General features: G+C 39.7%; 1 protein-coding gene and 1 long non-coding RNA gene across 3 annotated transcripts; one reads left to right on the forward strand and one right to left on the reverse strand.

Annotated features, from left to right (window-relative positions):
- The first annotated feature begins 1,128 nt into the window (after nucleotides 1–1,128).
- On the forward strand, nucleotides 1,129–12,914 carry LOC102901284. 2 transcript variants are annotated; one of them, XR_002157394.3, is made up of 5 exons: nucleotides 1,129–1,384; nucleotides 3,184–3,313; nucleotides 4,224–4,384; nucleotides 9,215–9,334; nucleotides 12,459–12,914. It is a non-coding gene; the product is annotated as an uncharacterized LOC102901284 (long non-coding RNA). The 2 variants fall into 2 exon arrangements; XR_440345.5 differs by lacking the exon at nucleotides 9,215–9,334.
- Nucleotides 12,915–16,342: 3,428 nt separating this feature from the next.
- Nucleotides 16,343–19,728, reverse strand: TSPYL1 (TSPY like 1). The gene has a single exon (XM_003986500.6). The coding sequence runs from the start codon at nucleotides 19,629–19,631 to the stop codon at nucleotides 18,288–18,290; it is 1,344 nt and encodes a 447-aa protein (XP_003986549.4). The 5' UTR covers nucleotides 19,632–19,728; the 3' UTR covers nucleotides 16,343–18,287.
- Nucleotides 19,729–22,213: the final 2,485 nt, after the last annotated feature.

Here is a 22,213-nt window from a genome sequence, read left to right on the forward strand (position 1 = left end):
GATTTACGTGATTGGGTGCAGACCAAACTCGAACATGTGAGAACTGTGTCAATGTGCATTTCTAAGGCTCTGTATGTATTTCTAAGACACCTATGCTATTAATTTTTCTCTTAAAATATTTACTTAAAAGGTAAGAAAGGTTATGGTCCAAGTTTATCAGCTCAGAGGGCCGTTCGTGGATGGTAAGGAGGAGTCAGCAATTCACCTGCGTGCCTTTTTTATGAGACTGAGAGCTACCTACTGCGCTAACGAGGCGCCTGCCTGCCTTTTTTAATGTACAGACTCGTGACTATTATCAAAGAATTGAGATGAGCAGAGTTTGATTTTTAAGAAAAGTGTTGCTCTGTTAAGCGATGGTTTAAAAAATTAGGAGCAATTGTAAGGGAAGTTTCTCTCATCCTAACAAGACATAATGATTATTTCAATTTGTTTATGTACTTTGGCCAATACCTATGAAGTGATTGGACAATATTTCCTCATCCCTTTTAACTAATATAAGTAGCAAATGTATTTTCCTTACTTAGAAGTGACATACGCGTGAGCATGCAAATTTAGCCGTTAAGCATTTCTGAAAAAGATGTGATCTCAGGAGATTTTAATTTCCACAGTTGTACATAATACATGTTGCTTATCCTTAGGCTGTAATCCTAATCTAAAAGGAGTTCCTGCTTTATAATGCATGTGGGCATGAAGCCAGTAAATACTTGCCCAAATATGCCCCTGTTATAATTTACTGCAGGGCAGAAGCAATAATCAACTGTTTGCAGGCACTGAAACTATTACTTGTCCAAATTAAAATATTTTAAGTAACATTTAAAATGTTAAAGTATTTACTTAAAATTTGTCTATTCAAGTCAGCTCATACAATTCATCTGCTAGTGATGTCGATACTGTGCTATGTGTTGTTTTGTTTGTTGGAGTATGAAAACACTGGTGTTAGTCCTTAGAAAAATGCAAGAGTGAAGGAAAACTTAAATTTTGCATATTTTTGTTTAACATCTTAAATTCATATTAGAAATATGATTATAATTCTTTTTTTAATTTTTTTTAACGTTTATTTATTTTTGAGACAGAGAGAGACAGCGTGAACAGGGGAGGGGCAGAGAGAGAGGGAGACACAGAATCTGGAACAGGCTCCAGGCTCCCAGCTGTCAGCGCAGAGCCCGACACGGGGCTCGAACTCACAGACCGTGAGATCATGACCTGAGCCGAAGTCGGACGCTTAACAGACCGAGCCACCCAGGAGCCCCTGATTATAATTCTTTGTAATAGAAACTCCACTACAGAGCCTCCAGATTATGATCACTTTGAAATTAGGACTCAGAAGAGGATCCAGTGAAAAGGAAGCATGTGGGGAATCGGATTTAGAAACAAGCAGCAGCAGGTAGGAGACTGGAGGGAAGTAGTGCAGACCCAGTACAATTAAGAATGAGGTGTTGATGGAAAAGACACTGACATTAAAGGGAAACAGCTTGCCCTGCAGCTTCATAGTTTAGCTCACAAAGGTTTGCAAGAGAATTCGTAAACAATTAAGATATTTTTTTTTTAATTTTTTTTTTAACGTTTATTTATTTTTGGGACAGAGAGAGCCAGAGCATGAACGGGGGAAGGGCAGAGAGAGAGGGAGACACAGAATTGGAAACAGGCTCCAGGCTCTGAGCCATCAGCCCAGAGCCTGACGCGGGGCTCGAACTCACGGACCGCGAGATCGTGACCTGGCTGAAGTCCGACGCTTAACCGACTGCGCCACCCAGGCGCCCCTAAGATATTTTTGTACCCCTAGTCAGCCTACTCAAGGACAGACTGTCCAAATTGCTGCCAACTAATCAGATATCCCACAAAAATTGTGCAAACAAGATTCACTCTTCTCAGACTACAATGATTTTCCTCTCCTTTTTTTTCTCTTTTAATAAATCCTATTTTGCCTCTGTGGGGTGAAATCAATTAGTAAGCAACGTGCTATCATTAAGTGACTTTGTGACTTTGAGTCACTCTTTGACACTATTCTGCCTTGTTTCCTTTCTTAAAGAGTCTTTGTACTGTGGGAGGATTAATTCTCTAGGATTATAACCTGAGCCAAGAAGCAGAGAAGAGCAAATGCTGAATCAAAGTTCCTTTGCCATAGAAGAAAGAATTTGCTATTTGCAACAGAAAATTATAAAATTACCTGAGGCTGCTACCTGTGAACTTTTTTCTCTTGTTGTATATACCAAATTTTTAGAAAGATTTTTACCTCCACTACTTGAAACGTCCCTGTCCATAGCTTTGATTGTTCTTGTCATTGCGATCATTTTCCACTAATAATAGCCTGCCCATTCTTGAAACTCCATTCAAGCCTATCTCAGGAAGATTGCATTAGGCATTTTAATGCATTTAATTTCATAAACAAGGACACAGGAATCACAGAAAGTTAACTCACCCGTGGTAAGACATATATTAATTGGCAAATTGCCTCCTCCTGTCTCCTACGCATAACCTTCCCTTATCATTCTGATAGTCCTATAGCTCTATGACCTTTGCCACCCAATTTAGTACTTACTTTCTATCTTTGACTCTCTTGGTTGCTTTATGCAGATCAGTCTCCTCATCCCAGCTGGACAAGGATGGCTGTATAGTGGCTTCATCCTTGGCATCTACAGTGACTGACTATCTCATTGACCATTTTAATGAAATGTGATGATTTGATTTAAATGTAAATTTTAAAAGGTTTTACCAAAATGAATAATATGACTCTGCTAGCATTTCATTTTGAGTTGAGTAGATATATGTATTATAAATAGGAATCATTTGATTTGCGTATTAGAATATAGCGTTTTTTGGTACACAACAGAGCCTGTCCTAATGGCAATTGGCAATAAACCTCACTACAGAGAAAAAGATATATCAGTAACACGATTGTATGAAAAAGCATTTGCAGAAAATGTCGTGAAAAACTAGAAGGTACATTTGCCACAGGACACGGACTTTAGCAAAAGTTCAAAAATAAACTAATATAGTCAAACAGGAATGACTTTACTAAAGTATATAGTAAACACGGGAAAACTTAGGAAACATCCACTGTTATTGCTCTTGAACAGCAGGTTCTTTTTCTTTTTTCAGAGTGACATGGTTTCTGGTTATATATTCATTTTGGCCTACATTTATTTAGTGTCTTCTAAATGTGCCATCTCTTTTAATCCTCAGAACAACCCTGTGAGGTAATGATATTATGACCTCCATTTTACATTACCTCAGAAGGAACTCAAGCAAAGAGAAACTGAGTTGCTTATCCAAGGTCATACAGCAGCAATATAGAGCCACAAGCTGAAACCAGGTAATCTGACTCAAGAACCGTGCACCCATTCATTATATCGTCCTGCAGTTCTACACAATGTATAAAATGCAAAGGTACTTTCTTAGAAATAAGACCATATGACCATCTCAATTTAATGTTAAATCTTATCTTCCTATTCCCCTCTGCCCATCCAGAAAAATACTAACAATTGTTGGGGAAGCACCCAGTTACTAAAAGGAGAAACAGGAATTCACCATTCAGTGCCCTATGTCCGCAGTTCTCTATCCATCAAATGTAACATTCCCTTTGTTCATTTGTTTTTTTTTATTGGTATTGTGTAGACCTAGTCTTACTAGAGGAGGGCAAAAGACATGGGCTGGAGTTCCAGCTCTGCCTTAACGAGCAATGGAAATTTGGGCAAGTGGTTTGACTTTTTAAAATCTCATTTCCACATTTCGAAAATGGGAAAAATAAGGGGCACCTGGCTGGCTCAGCCAGAGGAGCACGCAACTCTTGATCTCGGGGTAGTGAGCTCAAGCCTCACGTTGGTTGTAGAGCCTACTTTAAAAAAAAATAGGAATAATAAGATCACCCAACCCATCTTTATTCACTTCTCAGAGTAGTGGGTCAACACTCTACATAGGTGAACCTTCCTTATAAGTTGCTTTCTTTCCTCCACCCTCACCCTCACCCCCATCTCCATGTCTTTTTTTCCTTCTTGTCTTTAAAACTTATTTCATGGAAAAATTAAAAGTAAAAAAATAATTATTTAATGGACCATTACAGCCAAAAGATACTTGATTTTCAAACAATTTCCCCTAAATGACCCTTAATGTATGGAAGGAGTTATGTCTCTCTGACTGAATGGGTCACCTCTCCTGGGCTCCAAAGCCCAGAGTTGAGTTGAGCAGCAACAGAGGCATTCTATGGAAATGTTTCTCTTCCTCAGACAGGACGAAGGCATCTTTAGCAGACAGACTCCATGTGTCCAGAGCCAGGTAGACTTGCCAATTCCAACAGAAAGCCGTCCTACTTTTTGGGAAAACAATGGCTGAAGAACAACTAACTTCACATTCAAAGAAGATGCCGAGCTAATTGAATTTCTTGCAGGTAAGAGTCAAGGTTGCATTAGGCATTTTAATACATTTAACTTCATAAACAAGGACACAGGAATCACAGAAAGTTAACTCACTCGTGGTAAGACATATATTAATTGGCAAATTGCCTCTGGCTTTGGCACCATCTCAGTGTGGAGATTAACGTGGTGGCCATGAAGATGTACCTTACAGCCCTCCAAATACAGGAAGAATAACGTCCAAGGGCCTGAATGCTGTACCCTCAAATCTGTAGCCTGCTTTGCTTGCATTCAGGCCATATCTCCTGTGAGCTGCTCCAGCCAAGACTGAGTGTGGCTAGAATACATAAGGTAAAACCATTCCTAAAAACTGCGGGACTCAGCTGACCACTGACCCGGGCTGACTCAAGGACTCCTCAATGGCCTCGTGAATCTTCCCTGGATGGCACAGGAGTCTAGCCCACTTCACCCAACTTTCTCTTGCTCTTCTTTTCATTCAGTCAGACTTGCTTCCTGGTCAAAAGTTTCTTCCATCTTTTTTCTGGGCCCCTCCGCATTTCACTCACAGTCATTTCCCCTAGTAATATCTTTGCACATTTAATCCCAGGTTGACTTCTGCTCTTCAGAGGACCCAGATTAACACATTTAACAGATCATTTAAACGTCTTAGTTTCAATTTTTGTATTTTGCAAATTGGGAGTTGGGGGACAGAGAAGAGCTAAAAGGAGAAAGACTTATTCAGTGTCTACCATGTGCTTTATGTTATTTTACATAATTGTCACATCAACTTTCATATGACAGGTAGTACTGCTATTTTACAGAAAAGGAAGGGGAAGATCAGAGAAATGATATCACTAGTTTAAGATTACTGCAGAGGGGCGCCTGGGTGGCGCAGTCGGTTAAGCGTCTGACTTCAGCCAGGTCACAATCTCGCGGTCCGTGAGTTCGAGCCCCGTGTCGGGCTCTGGGCTGATGGCTCGGAGCCTGGAGACTGTTTCCGATTCTGTGTCTCCCTCTCTCTCTGCCCCTCCCCCGTTCATGCTCTGTCTCTCTCTGTCCCAAAAATAAATAAAAACGTTGAAAAAAAAATTTAAAAAAAGATTACTGCAGAGTCTAGATTTGTACTGAAGCCTATTCTGACTTCAAGGTTGTATCTTCTCTACCACTTTCTCTCCTTTTCTAACTGCTTAATTGTGCAGATCAAAAAAGATAACAGATGCGAAAGCACTTTGAAAATGTAAAGATGTGTTACTTCAAAGCCAGAGATTATTATTATTTCTGTTGGTTGCGGTCAAGACCACTATGTCATATGCAAGCCTGGTGCAAAGTACAAATGTGGGGCTCCTTGTTCAAAATTTATTGAGACTTTGAAGATGGCACAGCAGAGCATTACACCAGGTATGGGACCCATGAACCCAGCCATGGGAACAGCAGAATTATTGAGACAGGGGCAATCAAATTGAGTTTGTAGGAAACTTTCTAGAAGAATAGAAAAAACATTCTGGGGTGCCTGGGTGGCTCAGTTGGTTGAGCAGCCAACTTTGGCTCAGCTTCATGATCTCATGGTTCATGAGTTTGAGCCCTGCGTCAGGCTCTGTGCTGACAGCTCGGAGCTTGGAGCCTGCTTCAGATTCTGTGTCTCCCTCTTTGCCCCTCCACCACTCACACCCTGTCTCTATCTCTCAAAAGTGAATAAACTTTAAAAAAAATTAGAAGAAAAACATACCTTATAATGAATATTTTATAACTCTTTTTTTCTTTCTTGAAATTCACAAATAGTGTACCATCATTTAAATTTATTTTTTAGTTTAAGTCATCTCTACACCCAACGTGGGACTCAAACTCATGACCCCCTAGATCAACGGTCAGTCACATACTCTTCTGACTGGGCCAGCCAGGAACCCCAATTTGTTTTAAATTAATATAACATCTTGGTTGTAATATCAAGGAAAAATAAAAGGGAAATAATGCTTAAAATACCTATTTTAATTTATAAATGGTTGGGCATGCCTGTACTAAATGACATGATGAAGTAGTTAGGTGGCTATACCTATAGAATCACTAGTTCCTTATATATTTTGGAGATAAACCTTTTCAGATATATAGTTTGCAAATATTTTCTCCCATTCTATAGGTTGCCTTTTCACTCTGTTGATTGTGGATAAAATAAAAATTATAAGCATTAGAAAGCTTTGTGTCAAAGTTTACCTGGCAATTGTTTTCATTCTTAGTGTTAGATAACGATGTATCTTACAAGCAGTGTTTAAGAGTAGATGAAGTAAGTTGCTTTCAAAAAATGCAGTGTTTAACACAGTGCAGGGAGGTGAGGGGTGTGCCTGGCTGGCTCAGCTGGTAGAATATGCAACTCTTGATCTCAGAGTCTTGAGTTCAAGCCCCATGTTGGGGGTAGAGTTTACTTAAAAAATAATAATAAATAAATAAAAATAAAACAGTGCAAAATGTCTTCATATGTAAAATGGTGCTAGGCTCTAGGCTTAAATAATAATATATTTTTCATCTATATGTTTAACACTGGATAATTACTTTATATGGGGCACTGTTCTCCACACTGCAGGATCTAGCATCCCTAATGTCCCTAATGAATTCCAATCGCACCTACATCCATTGTAATAATCAAAATAGCTGGCAAATTTCCCAGACACCATAGGGGGAAGTACACATATACATTGATAATCAGTTTTTTAAATGCCTGTGAATATGACATGGTATTCTCATTCCTGGTCACTAGAGGGAGAAAGTGGTCTTTAAAATGATAATCTGACTAGTTTGTCAGCCTTTTAGGTTAAAGTTAAAACTGCTCTGGAAAAAAAAATATTTAAACTGCTCTGAAGAGAATATTTATGATAATTTTACATACCATACATTCATAAAACAACTGTGGCATGAATTTTCAATGTATGTTTTATGCTGTGTATACTATTAGAATTGAATCATAATCTTTATTATACTTAAGCTATCACTGTTACAAAATTAACATTTTCTCAGACAAGCTTATTTAGTTATGATGCCTCCCATGATAATATATAGCCAAAAAACAGATTAGATAGCGTTGCTTTCCTCAATCATTAGAGAAATAAGAGACAAAGTCTGTGACCTGAATGACCTCATACCTTTGTATGCTGAGTGTGATAGGTAATTTTATGTGTCGATTTGACTGGGCCAGGGGGTGCCCAGACTAAATATTATTTCTGAATGTGTCTGTGAAGGTGTTTCTGGAATTAGCATTTGAATTGGTGGACTCAAGAAAGTAGATTGCCCTTCCCAACATGGGTGGGCATCATCCAGTCCGTTGAAGGCCTAGATAGAACAAAAAGGTAGAGGAAAGGAGGAATTTGCCTCTTTTGCTTCCTCCCTGAGTACTTGAGCTAGGACATGAGTCTTCTACTGCCTTTGACTGGTCTTTACACCATCAGCTCACTTGGTTCTTAGGCCTTAGGACTCAGACTGGAATTATACTACATCACTCAGCTTTCCTAGGTTTCCAGCTTGCATGTGGCAGATTGTGACACTGCTCAGTAGACCTCCCTAATCACATGAGCCATTTCCTCATATAAATCTCTTCCTATTGACCCTATTTCTGTAGAGAACCTGCCTAGTATACTGGGTAAAGAGCATACATTGGAATCGGACAGTTCTGGCTTCATGTCTCAGTTGTGCCACATACAGGCAGTTCAATTTGAGCAGGTCACTTGACTTCTCTGAGCCATAAGCTCCTCAAATATGGAATGAATATAATAAAACTTAAGTTACAGAACTGTTAGGAAGATGAAATATTTGCAAAGGGTTCATCCCAATGACTTTCAGTAAATAAAAGCTGACTTGATAATTTTTATTATTTTTATGCTAAGATTTACCTACATGAAATAGAGTATAGTGCAGACAAAATAAAATCAATGTCAAATTCTGCTATAAAACTGTAAGTGTAGGGGCGCCTGGGTGGCGCAGTCGGTTAAGCGTCCGACTTCAGCCAGGTCACGATCTCGCGGTCCGTGAGTTCGAGCCCCGCGTCGGGCTCTGGGCTGATGGCTCGGAGCCTGGAGCCTGTTTCCGATTCTGTGTCTCCCTCTCTCTCTGCCCCTCACCCGTTCATGCTCTGTCTCTCTCTGTCCCAAAAATAAATAAACGTTGAAAAAAAAAAAAACTGTAAGTGTATAGAAGTTCAGAGATGAAAGATATCCATAAATAATGGAGCAGTAAGTGAAAAAAAGAGTTGAATTGGACCATGTAGGATACAATTTGAATAACATGAAAAAGATATAAAACACTGGGACATAGTAATAATACTTGTCCACTATGTTCCAGTTACTTTTTTTAAAAGATTTTATTTTTGAGTAATCTGTACACCCACTGTGGGGCTCGAACTCACAACCCTGAGATCAAGAATCACATGCTCTTCTGACTCAGCCAGCCAGGTGCCTTTGTTCCAGTTACTTCTAAATGATTTTAGATATATGATATTTCCAGTTTATAGGAAAAAAATGTTTTGCTGGCACTAAAATAAAATGCTTCACCACATTTTTTTCACATAATATTATTTTAAAGACTTTATAAAATAATTTTTAAAAATTAGTTACATGAAATCTATGCTTTTAATAGCTAATTGGAGAGGATTCATCAAAATTGACCTCAGAGTAAACTTGAAGAAGTTTGACCATTACTTAAAATGATTGATTACAACAGCACCTAGACTACCATGTACTAGACTCATCTCAACACAACTCCTTATTGTACTAAGAGAAGTTAGAGCTTGGTTAAGAGGATAACAATTAAGTATGAAGTGCTGTTATAAGTAATCACCCAATTGACTCAAACCTCAATAAATACACATTCTTTGCATTTCATAGTGATAATGACAGTTCTGTCTACATCTCAGCAAATTCCAGAAGGATATTAAAACATTTGAACTACTTTGGCTAACTCTGTTCTTCTGAAGGAAGGTAAAACCAAGCAGTTTAATTCAGACAGTAAGTATCAAGAATTGTATTTTTATTTTTATTTTTATTTATTTATTTTTTGAAAGTGTGATAGTGATCACTTTTTTTTTTTTAATGTTTATTTATTTTTGAGACAGAGAGAGATAGAGCAAAAACAGGGGAGGGGCAGAGAGAGAGGGAGACACAGAATCTGAAACAGGCTCCAGGCTCTGAGCTGTCAGCACAGAGCCCAACGCGGGGCTCGAACTCACGGACTGTGAGATCATGACCTGAGCCGAAGTCGGACGCTCAACCGACCAAGCCACCCAGGCGCCCCAAGAATTGTATTTTTAAATACAGGAAACAGTCATAATCTGATGGAGCTTAGAAAACCTGTATTATTTAACATATACAAAGATAAATGAACAGATATATAAAGGTAAATAAATACATCCCTTTTGAAAGCCATTCATGAATAGATTGGGAATATTAAAGCTAACCTATTTATACTTAATTAGGATTTAAATGTCTTTATGCTAAAATTACAGGTTGCTGCAATATGGTGAGATGTGCCCTAGCTTGAAATAAGGAACCCTAACTGAATACAACCTGTGTTACTTATATCTAAATTAATACACTTCAATTTGCTAAGCTTCTATTTCCCTATCATATGGGGATAGTGATACAAAAACTGTAGGATTACACATGTAAAATGAGAGCATACATGGAAATTTCTGATATTTCTAACAATCTGAGAAGACTTTGAAGACAGAGGTGTGTACTTGGAGCAGAATTAGATGCCTGAGGCTCAAATTGTGACTCCATGGGGTAGAGAACTCCAATGTCATTAAGAATATAGGTAAATATCTTGTTTTGTTTTTAAACTTTTTTAATGTTTGTTTATTTTTTGAAAGCGAGAGAGAGTGTGTGAGAGGGAGAGGGCAGAGAGAGAAGGAGAGACAGAATTTGAAGCAGGCACCAGGCTCTGAATTGGCAGCACAGAGCCCAACACGGGGCTCAAACTCAAACCGCGAGACCATGACCTGAGCCAGAGTCAGTCGTGGAACCAACTGAACCACCCAGGCGCCCCTTGTTTTGTTTTTATAATGAGAACTGAATTCAGGAAACTAAGAGATAAAGCAAGAACAGCAATGGGGTTTAGGGCAATGATTCCCAAACATTAGTATGCATCAGAATTACCTGGATTGCTAGTTAAACTACAGTTGCTAGAGTCTACTTCCAGAGTTTGAGTCTATAGAGAAGGAGTGGAGTTCTTGTATTTGCATTTCTAACAAGATTCAAGTGACTCTCACGCTGCTTTTCTGGGGGCCACCCTTCACAATCTACTGTGTTAGGGTAATAGAGACTGGTAAGTTGAAGCTGGAGTCAGAGAGAAGGGTCCAAGTAAAGAAGGTCCGAGAATCATCTTGTAGACATCTAAATTGGCAGAAATGAAAAGGGAAACACGGAGATTATTATTGAATAAGTATGTGAGTACTACTTACAGGTCAATATGAGCAGATTCAACTTCTTCAGTGACCAGAGGATGACAACCTCTTAGTTTGTATGTTAAGGAAATCTCTAGAGAGGTCAACTTTTGCCCAGAATTGAAGGTGAAAAGTAACCAAAAAAAAAAAAAAAAAGTAATCCTAAAATTGGGATTAGAAATGAAATTATACAGCAATAAGAACTTGCAAACAAGGTCATACAAGTAGAGTCAACAACTTGTATTTAAGCACTGAAGAAAAGTAAAAATAGCAGAAATGGGCAAATAGAATTCCATTTTTTGAATTGATGACAATAATTTTAACTCTGTTATTTAATGAGGTTATAACTTACACTAAAATGCATGGATCTTGATTGTACAACTTGACAAGTTTTGACAAATAGATACATCTGTGTTATCATCAGCCGAATCCAGCATTACTATCACCCAACAGTTGGCTCATGTTTCTTTCTCATTACTAACCCTGAGGCAACCACTCTTTGGACTTCTATCACCATAGATAAGTTTTCCATGCTATCCAACTTCACATATATGGAATTACATAGTATGCACTCTCTTGTCTGACATCTTTCATTGACCAATGATTCTGAAATTGTTGCATGATCGATAGTTTGTTCCTTCTTGTTGCTGAGTCATGTTCCATTGTATGAATACACCATAATTTGTTCATTCACTTGTGATGGACATTGGTTTGTGTCTAGTTTTGAGCTGTTATAAAACTGCTATGAACATTCTTGTGCTGTATGTAAATTATACTTTAATAAAGAAAACAATGACAAATTCCAAAAACAAAAGAAAAACTACTTGTAGGTAACATCTTTGGTGACTTAAATGAGCAAAGAGAGAGGGCTAAGGCAAAAACAACAGTGAGGTGGTAAAGATTAAATATCTGTCACTCAGTGTTAGCCACTATTAATGTGGTCAAGAAGACGCAAATGGATTCAAGCTGGATGTGTATGCTGACTAGAAAGCAAATGGAGAACACACTCATTTCCCAATACTAAACTGCCATGAATTCTAGAATCAGAGGTTGAATCTTAAAGACATGAAGACTTGGAAATGAAGTTACTGTCACACATTCAAAGGCTTACATGTATGGAATCATGCATCCAGTTGCCGTGGCTGATTCTGCAATGCAAACCTTTACTCTATTAGTGGACCTCAAGAAATGTGTGCTGAAATCAAGCCCTGAATAAGAAGGCTCATATTTCTAGAATTTTGTAGAGGAGTTCATGAATCTCAAAATAAGTTTTAAGTTTCTAGGTTAAGTGGTTATTCTGGGGCGGCGTCCTAATTGGGTCTATCCAGAGCTGTAGGAAGTAACCCAACATCACTGGTAACTCTTCACAATAATATATGCTTCCTACTTGCCTCCTATAGTCTCCAATTATAAAACAATCTTTAAATATGAGTATTATTATTACCTTGATGGGAATTGATCAAGATTATCAATTTTACTTTTATCTGTGTACTTTTGTAATATATTTTTTCTATTTTTGACAACTGATGAAAATAAGCTGTACAACATTTCAAATATTTCTCCAACTTTTTGATTTGAAAAGTTTCAAACCCACAGTTGAAATAGTAATATCAAAATAGTAATACTGCCATTAAAAAAAAAGAGTGAAAGTAAAAAGATTACTAAGAAGTTGTTTCCTTTTTTGACAGGGGAATTTGAAAAACAAAGTGTATCAGTTATTAGGACTGCATCTGGGAGGAATGGCACACTTTCTCATCCCTCAGCATGGATGGGGCTTCATTACCTGATTTCTGAAGAGGTACCAAGTGTGCTTGCTGATGCCCTAGGAGAAAGTTAAAATGTGTGTGTTTGGGGGGGGACGGGGGGAGGAGGGAGTAGGTAGCTCCATAGTTTATACAAAGATCCTAAAGATACTGCATCACTCTGAAAGGAAGCTTTCTGGGAGAACTTCAACAGTGACCTGGCTACAGACCAGATTTGTAAATGATGTGAAATTAGGGGGTAAAATTACTCATTAGAAATAATTAATGATCCTCTAAATGCAAATAGGTTAAAAGAATTAGACTAATTTAATAGAATAAAAATTAATATAGATACATGTAAACTGTTGGAAACAAACTTCAATAAAGCGTAACATGAATGGGGTGCCTGGGTGGCTCAGTCAGTTAGGCGTCCGAATTCAGCTCAGGTCATGTTCTCGTGGTTCATGGGTTTGGTGTGTCAGGCTCTGTGCTGATAGCATGGAGCTTGGGATTCTTGTTCTTTCCTCTTTCTCTGCCCTTCCCCTGCTTGCGCTTTCTCTCATTCTCAAAATAAATAAACTTACAAAAAATAAAATAAAAAATAAAGTGTAACATGAAAAAACCTAATTCAGCAGCACATGAATACTTTAAAATTTAAGGGTTTGGTAAATTTTAATCTTATTAGGAGTGAAAGGGTAATATTGCTGCCCCAAAAGCTAATGTTCTCTTAAGATCCATCCAAAGAAATATACTATGCAGAATATAAGCAGTAATAATCCTATTCAGGGCACCTGGGTGGCTCAGTCGTTGAGCATCTGACTCTTGATTTCCACTCAGGTCATGATCTCATGGTCATGAGATCAAGCCCTGCATCAGGCTCCTCACGGAGCATGGATCCTGCTTGAGATTCTCTCTCTGCCCCTTTCCCCTGCTCATGTGCTCTCTCTCTTAAAAAAAAAAAAAAAAAATCCCATTCTGTTCTTTCTATTCTGTTATTTGGACGTTAACAGTGTTCAGTTTGGAGCATCTGACTTTAGGAAAAATATAAGCATAATGAATCTTGTTTATTTGCATTCACAATGGATAAGGAACATTGAAGGAATATATATATAGCCAGGTTGGTGGAGGAGGGGAGGGTGTTGAGGGGAGGGATAGGATGATGACCTTCAAGTACTTAATTCATTTGTGGAATCAGGCTAATTACATCCTGCAAGACTCCAGGGGTCAAAATATGGAGCAGAGGTGCTGAGACCCTACTATATGCCCAGTCCTTTATAATACCTGAATGTTATAAGGCAATATATTTCTGAATAAATTTAACAAAACTGGGAAGGGAGTGGGTATTCCCTCCCTTGAGTCCAAGGAAAGGTTTTCCATGATTCTCAAATATGTCTGTACCTTAGTGTCTAATTTAACTGGTTTGGGGATAGAGCCTGGAATTTTTTACCAAGCTCCCCAGCCATTTATAATGGACAGTCAACTTTGAGAAATATTTGGCTAGGTAATTGTCTGGATGTAAATTAATGTGAAATTAAAATGGAGAGGAAGGTAAATGGAAATTAATATTTACCACATATTATATGCCAGGCATTGTGCTTGGCATTTTCACACTCTAACCTGTATTAACTATGTTAATACTTGGAATCTTTTAGCACAGTGCCTGGCATATAGTAAACTCCCAAATGTATGCTGTTATCCTCTCTACAACCTTATATTGATATTCTCCAAATACATCCTGGGAGAATACTAGCTTATAATATAGGTATTATCATCCCTGCATGATGGACAAGGAAACCAAGACTCAGAGAAGGTATTTATTTTGGCCACTAATAAGACATCTGTGGGTTTATAAAAAAATTAGCAGCCTACCTAAGTGGCCCTTTTTATTTTAATAGAATTTTAATAGAAGAAGAAATCCCTTCCTGACCTGGTCTCAAAAAAATGACATTAACTATAAATCCTGAAAAAGTGAAGCCAAAAAGTAGACATTTTTTCCTAATGTGGCCTGACAGAAACTCTTCTGTAAGTCTTGAGAACCCCTGAGGTCAGAGGAAATGGATTAAAGTGGCCCTTCAGAGCTAAAACAAAGCACTTCAAGCAAACATGGAGAAAGTACTGCTCACAAGTGAAATAGCTCCCATATATATATATAGTGAATGCATAAATATTGTATCTGTCACATCCATAGTCTAGGAGTTCAATTATATATTTAACACTGAGGGAGGGAAAGTTGGTCCTGAAGGGACAATCCTGATCATCTCTGACACCTTCTCTTTGCCACGTTAATCCTGAGTTTTCTTGTGCACATGACTGGTTTGAGTATGTGAATTTGCTGAAGAGGAAACATTCAAGAAAAGATACTCCCTCCTCAATGAGATTGTAAGTTCCTCAATTGCAAGGACAACCTTCACTTTACTATCCCATATATCCCTTAATGTAATAGCCAATACAAAATAATAATTGCTGCAAGATTGCACTGCAAGGCTACACTAATTTTCAAAAAATAAAATATGCTTCAAGTGGTGAGCATTGAATTGACTTGGTACAATGCTATATTCAGATTTTTTTTTTCTGTTGCCTGGCCAATTGTTAAAATTTAGAGCCTATGTTAACATACACAAAATGGTATCGCTGATGACTGAAATTTTATTTTCTGAGCTTCAGGTACATCTGTAAACCAAAAATACAAAACATTTTATTCTAGAAGAATATGAAGCTATAGGTCCTAAACGTTAAGGGTTTACTTTTTTTTTTCTTTTTTGTTAAGGGACTACTTTATTCTTTATTAATTATTATTTTTTTTTAAGTAGGCTTCACATCCAGCAGAGCATAATGCAGGGCTTGAACTCACAACCCTGAGATCAAGACCTGAGGTGCAATCAAGAGTCAGACACGTAACCATCTGAGCCACCCAGGCAACCCAATGGGACTACTTTATTATTATTTTTTTTTAATGTTTATTTATTTTTGAAGGAGAGAGGGACAGAGCATGAGCGGGGGGAAGAGCAGAGAAAGAGGGAGACGCAGAATCCAAAGCAGGCTCCGGGCCCTGAGCTGTCAGCACAGAGCCCAAAGCAGGGCTTTAACTCATGAACCATGAGATCATGACCTGAGCCAAAGTCAGGTGCTTAACTAACTGAGCCACCCAGGCTCCCCTTCCCCCAGTTTTTAACAATAAAGGGAATGACTTTATCTTCTTTTTGTTACCTTCTGAAGGCCTGACAGAATGCCTTGATAAATATTTGTGGAATTCACTGTTAACAAATTATGTGTTATTTTCTAGAACAGTAAGTCCCTGTAAGTACACCAAGTACTTGAGGAAATATTTCATCTTCCCTAAAGGGAACAGAAGAACTGTTAAGGCAGAAGAGTTATCAGGCCTTGAAAATTTTGACACAAATAGAAAGTGGGGAGGTTTGAAGAAAAGAATGAACAAGTTTTTACAGCTGAGAAAGTATGAGAAGGGTTTATCACTTATGACAGAAACTCTGTTTGCTTATTAAATGCATAAGCAAATAAAAAGAACCCGAATGACACGAGAATATCATTGACAGAGATAGAAATGGAAGCTTTAAGGAAGTGAAGGGAGTGGTGGTCCTGCACAAGCTATATGGAAAAAAGTGACATCATGAGTAAGCACTTGCAATTGTGAACTAAAGCAAAACAACAGTAACAACCCTCCCAACCTTGCAAGGTACAGAGCAGTATGCCCTAGTTTCTTACTTCTGGGATAATGTCTGTTGTATCCGTTTTTAGAATTTTAATAATTCCATAATCTGTTATTTTGAACAATTCACACGTTTATGGGCAGGGTGGAAAAAAAAGAAATCTAGCAGAATAACATGCTTTTATTTTACCACGATGCATATACAGAAAGACAAATATCCCAATGGTACATTTCCAGTTTGAAAGAGCAATCTCACAAGTATTTATGATATTTAGGAAAAGAGACACATCATTTACCAAGTTGTTACCAGGGTAAGTTACCAAGAAAGACAATCAAGTCCAACATTTTTTGTAGGTTATTTTTCCATGAAGACAACAATTCCCAGTCCTCAGAATCTGACAAAACCAAGTTACTCAAATTATATTTCTAAGAATACATTTTTAACAGAAACAAGAGGTTGAAAACTCATAAATATTCAGTTAAGTCTCTATATCTTACAGGAAAATAAAATTGTTATTTTTCCAAATGTTCCCAACTGAAAGCAAAAAGAAAGCCTGTACAGCTCGGTTTTCCCATTAAGCAGAAACAGAAAATGTTATTTTACTAAACACTAGTGGAAAAAAAAACACAGTACTAATCTTCCACGTAAATGAAAACAGAAAATGAAACAACAGAATGAAAACAACAGAAAGCACCCAAAGTTGCTTTGTTTCTTTAAAGTATTCTTTAAGCAACACATTTAACACTCAATTCTCCCATAGAAATCCTGAGAAAAAGTATTTCTCCTCCCATTACCACTGATAGAAAAAGAACCTTTTCCTTGAAGGCTCTGCCAAGCCAGTCTTAATCTTAGGCCCAATTTTTATCTTGCTCATTTTCACCTGTGGTCGTCTGCTGTTTCCCTCGCTTAGAGCACCCATCAAAAGCTCTAGTTCTTCCATGACTATGAACTAGATATCACTTCATCTATATCCGTCTCCTTTTAAACCCTCTAGGTGTCGCTAAAGGGAGTGGAGGATGGGGAAGAATGCAGAGGGAAGTAAGAGCTCTAGCAGTCTATTTTACAGGACAACCTGTCCCTGGAAATCATGAAGAGCTAAAGCTAAATTAAACTAAAAGGCCTACTTTTGAGCTATCATTTTTTTTTTCTTTAAGAGACAAGAGGCAGACAGGGAGAAAGTGTACTACCACCCTGGCACTTAACCATGTTCAGGGCAAGGAGAAGAGGCACAAAGAGGTATACCTAGGTTTTGTGTGAATTTACTAGTTGAGGCTGAGAAAGCCTGGTACTTGGAATGGACACCATCCTTACTCTTGCCATAAGAATAAAGTCTTAACTTGTCACCTTAACTACTTGCCTGACAGTCGGGTTCTGGATCATGAACGGAGAGGAGAGAGGGGGTGAGGAATCAAGGATGTCTTTTGGGAAAGGAATGGAAGGGTCTTTTGTGTGCTGGCAGGAAATCTGGGTCCATCACCAGCTCTAGGGATTCTTGTTTAAAAGAAACGAGACCACAGTGGGGCTGACAGTGATCTGCAAGGTATTCATCCAGTAGGTAGTAGCCCAAGGTGGGTGGGCATAGCCAGTAGTAAGCAGTAGGTGACTAGAGGTACAAGAAGAGCCACAGAGTCACATAAATAAGACCAACTGGCCCACTGCTGCTCTCTTGATATTAATGCCCCACAATTGTCTGCCTATACTGCAGAGCAAAATGGGTAGAATGGGCTCCTAGGCAAAGTTAGAATTCCAGGTGGAAAGAGTCAAAAAGCCCTAGGAACAAACAGGGTCCATGCAGTGCAGATAAAGGCAGTGCAATTTACAGCATCATTTGCTTGGCTTAGGAGTGATGTGAATCATGACCATGCAGCATGTGACAGTAATGCAGAATAGCATGAAGGCCATGTGGAAATGGAGGAGCAAGGTCTTGAAAGTCTCAATCTCGAGGTTGAGAAAACTGTCCAGAGGAAGAGGTTGTAAAAATGTCAGGGGGAAAAAAGAAAGAAAGAAAAAAAAAAAAAAGGTAGAAGGCATACCCATTTCTTGTTGTCCAAGCACAAGTCCAGCAAGGGGTAGTAGGGACCTTGTGCAGTATTTCCAAAGGCAGAGATTAACCAGACTGGAATCCAAAGGGCCTGGGGATCTCTACAGGCTCTCTTATTGGGCGACGTCTGGCTCTACGGACTCCTTCACGCAACAGGTAATACTGCAGTGGATTGGGCCACAAGTCCTCTTTGATAATTTCAGCAATCTTGTCAGACTCTGGAAGGCTATGGTCTGAAAACCAGGTGAAGAAATTGCAGACGACATCTTGGTTCCTGCGAATGAAGGACTGGGGTTCATGGCCCCGGCGCCATATGATTGGTGTGGAAAGAGACACCACTCGGCCAGAGGCTCTGACCTCATATTCTTTGACAATAAGCTTGTTTCTGAAGTAGGGGTTTCTTCGAAAGAAGAACTTGAACTTGCAGCCAGTTCTGGGGTGTCTGAGCTCCTTCACCTCCAAATTGGTTATGTATCTTAACATCTCGGCATCTTGGCCCCTAATCATGGGGGACAACTGGGGGTGGTTCCGAAAGGCAGTCACCCAGAAGCCCGGGATATTCTGAATGATGTAGTTCCTCCTCTCCAGGTAGTGACGACGCATGCGCCCAAATTTCTGCTCCAGTTGTTGAAAGGCTCTGTCAGCCTGAGCATTCACAGTGTCCAGTTCCAGCTGGATGGCTTCCAGGGGGTTCATGCGAAGATCCATATTCAAGGGTCGGAGCCCCGCGTCCTCCTTCACCTCCTCTACCACTCTATTTTCCTCCATCATTTCTATTTCTTCCCCTACTTGCTTCTCTATCTCCATCTTCTGCTCCACCACCTCCTCCTCCTTCACTCCTTCCTTCTCCACCGTCTCCTCTTCCTTCACTCCCTTCTTCTCCATCGCTTCATCCACTGCTACCGAGAAAACGGTGCACTTTTCTGTCTCCACTTCACTGGCCTTCACCTCTTCCAACACCTCAGACCCCGACCTCTCTGCAACACAGGTTCCTGGGGGCTTCTCCCCACCTGGGCCGCCCGGCTCTCCACTCCGACAGCCATTTTTCAAGCTGTTGTCCGTTGCCACGGACACAGACCCAGCTTCCAGGCCTTCCGTTAGAGGCGGGGCCTCCGCCCGACCGGCTTCGGGCTCTACGAAACCTCGATCCCCACCGCCTCGGATCTGGGGAGTTTGGCCACAGCCCGCGGGGGCGTGGAAGGCTTCCCGCTCCTCTGGAAGCTGAGGCGGTGGGAGCGCGACAGTCTCCGAGCTTCCCTCACCCGGCTCCGCCATCACCTGTGACGCCTCGGTTTCCTCACGGAGCTTCAGGCGCTGGTGTGGGTCGGGGTCTCCTGGGGTACGGCCGAGGGTCGTGAGACTGCGGGTTTGGGGAAAAGGGGACGTCTCAGCTCCATCCTGGCCGCTCATGTTAGCAGCAGCCTGACCAAAGACAGATTAACGGCTGTTTTGCTCACAGACAACGCCCCCTCCTAAACCGGCGGCTCGCGCCACCCACCCTGAAGTCCCGCGAGAGTCTCTGCGAGGGTGACGTCAGGGCCGTGGATCTCACCAGAACGCGAGAAGTGGCTGCTTGCTCCGCCCCTGCTTGCGGTCTCAGCTTGTTGCCTGTAGTTTTACTTGGATGGATTTAGGAGGGTGAAACAATAATTTGATTTATGTGCATAAATGTATTTCGGACTCAGAGACTGAAGGCAGTGAGGGCACTCCCAGCGATGCATCTGGAAACTGCCTGCAGCATGTAAGCTGGGATACTGGTAGCGATCGCAGCACTACACTGCCTGTTGTCTGAAAACATACGTTTTACCGGGTCTGCATATGTATTTTTTAGACCGGAAGATAGATCTCTTCACTGTCACCCCATAGTGGCCAGAAACAAAAATCTTTTTATTTTTAAACTGAGATGAATAGCAATTTGTTTCTCTTTTCTCCAGTAGAAATGACATGAAAGTATCAACTCCAACCTCTAACATTATTGGGAAAAAACTACTCAGCGTTTTACCACCAAAGTGATGCATAGTATTCCTTGGTAGTTCTAAATTTATAATATGCATCAAAGAAGAGTCTGTGATACATAAATGTCTGCAGGAATTAAGCCAAGGTCAATTAGCCGTCTCTTGCCCCATGACCCCTCACTGCAGAAAATTAGAAAAGCTGTTTTCAGCCCCATAAACTATTAATCTGTTAACGAATTTAGTTCCGCAAAAGGCCCTAATGAAGTATGTATTCATGGCAGTCAGTTCATAGACTTGATTTAAGAGGGATGTCAGTGTCTCTAGTTTTTAGTTTGTTGACTTGGGAGGAAAATGTGTTAGAGAGCTACAAGGCTTCAGAGAAATACCAGTGGGGGACTACCCACCAACATTTTTATAAAGAAAATCTCATTAAAATGGATAATCAAGATGGTCTTGAAGTAGAAAACAAACTTGCAGAATGCCTGTGTGCAGTTAGTTGACTCGAGGTGTAAAGTAGGCAAACATTTTTTCCTGTTTGCTTTGTCTAATAATGGCCCCCAAAGACGTTCACTTCCTAATCTTCAGAACCTATGGATATGTTATCTTATGTGGCAAAAGGGACTTTGCAGATATGATTAGGTTGAGGATCTGCAGATGGGAGGATTACACTGAATTATCCAGGTGGGTGCCATGGAATTACAAGAGTCCTTATAAAAAGGAGTCAGGAGTATCAGTCTGAGAATACGTGACAATCAAATCAGAAGTGAGAAAAAAAGAGAAAGAGATGTGAAGATGCTCTGCTAAAGATGGCAGAAGGAACCAGGATCCAAGGAATGAAGGCAGCGTCCAGAAGCTGGAAAGGTAAGGAAATAGATTCTCCTGTAGAGCCTTCAAAGGAATGCCGCACTGCCAACATCTTGATGATGTCTCACCTCCAGAACTATGCAAAAATTAATTTGTGTGGTTTTAAGCTATTAAGTTTGTGGTAATTTGTTACTAAAGCAATATGAAATGAATACTCCTTGGATTAAGGTTTGGTTGCATCTCTTTGTGTGTCCTGTTTTTCCTAGCAGCAGCTCCTTCAACCTTGCCCATCGCTTCCTCTGAGGTCCTGCCTCCTGCCCAACAGCTGTGATGTATCATATCCTGAGCCTCTTTTTGGTTATTGAGACCAGAATTAGGCAACACCCAGAAAGAAAAGTAAAGCTAAAACCTACCACAAAAGATATTTGAGAAGACTGTGAACTCCAAGGACAGTCAGAGTTTTGTTTACTACTGTTTACCTAGTGCCTAGCACACTGCCTTGCACAGTGTTACACTACTGGAATGTTGAATAGGGGAACAAGTGGACAGAATACAGTTTCTCCAGCCTAAGTGGAAATTTTTTTTTTAATGTTCATCTAGTTATTTTTGTGAGAGAGTGAGCGCACGAGCGGGGGAGAGGGACAGAGAGACAGAGCGAGAACCCTAAGCAGGCTCCACGTTGTCCATGAAGAGCCTTACGTGGGGCTCCATTTCACTACTGTGAGATCATAACCTGAGCTGAAATCAAAAGTCAAGATGCTTAACCGACTGAGCCACGCTGGCACCCCCTAAAGTGAAAACTTATACTAAGTGAAAACTTCTATTGTTAAGCAGAAGACTATTGCGAGGCTTTCACCAGTACTAGATGTGCTTTATTTGTCAAAAGCACTATTATGATTTCTGCAAGTGTATTTAATTAGTGCTCTGATAATGTTAGGAAAGCCTCCAATCAGAGATGGTGCATGTAATGTAATAAGGATTCTAGTGAGTGTAATTTCTCCAGATGGTGTTGAGACATTGTGGAGGAACCTTTCCTTCTCTTACTGTTAGTACATCTGGAAAAGCCATAGTATGGGATATTTGATTGAAAATATATAGAAAATGAGGAAAAACTTAAATTTCTTTTACTTGTCTGAAAGTCACAGTACAGAAATGATTGTGGTGATCATTATAGAAGATGGAGAGTCCAGGTTATGATCACTTTTTTTTTTAATTTTTTTCAACGTTTTTATT

This window comes from Felis catus, chromosome B2 (genome assembly GCF_018350175.1).
Source record: "Felis catus isolate Fca126 chromosome B2, F.catus_Fca126_mat1.0, whole genome shotgun sequence".
In the NCBI taxonomy this organism is placed as follows: domain Eukaryota; kingdom Metazoa; phylum Chordata; class Mammalia; order Carnivora; family Felidae; genus Felis; species Felis catus.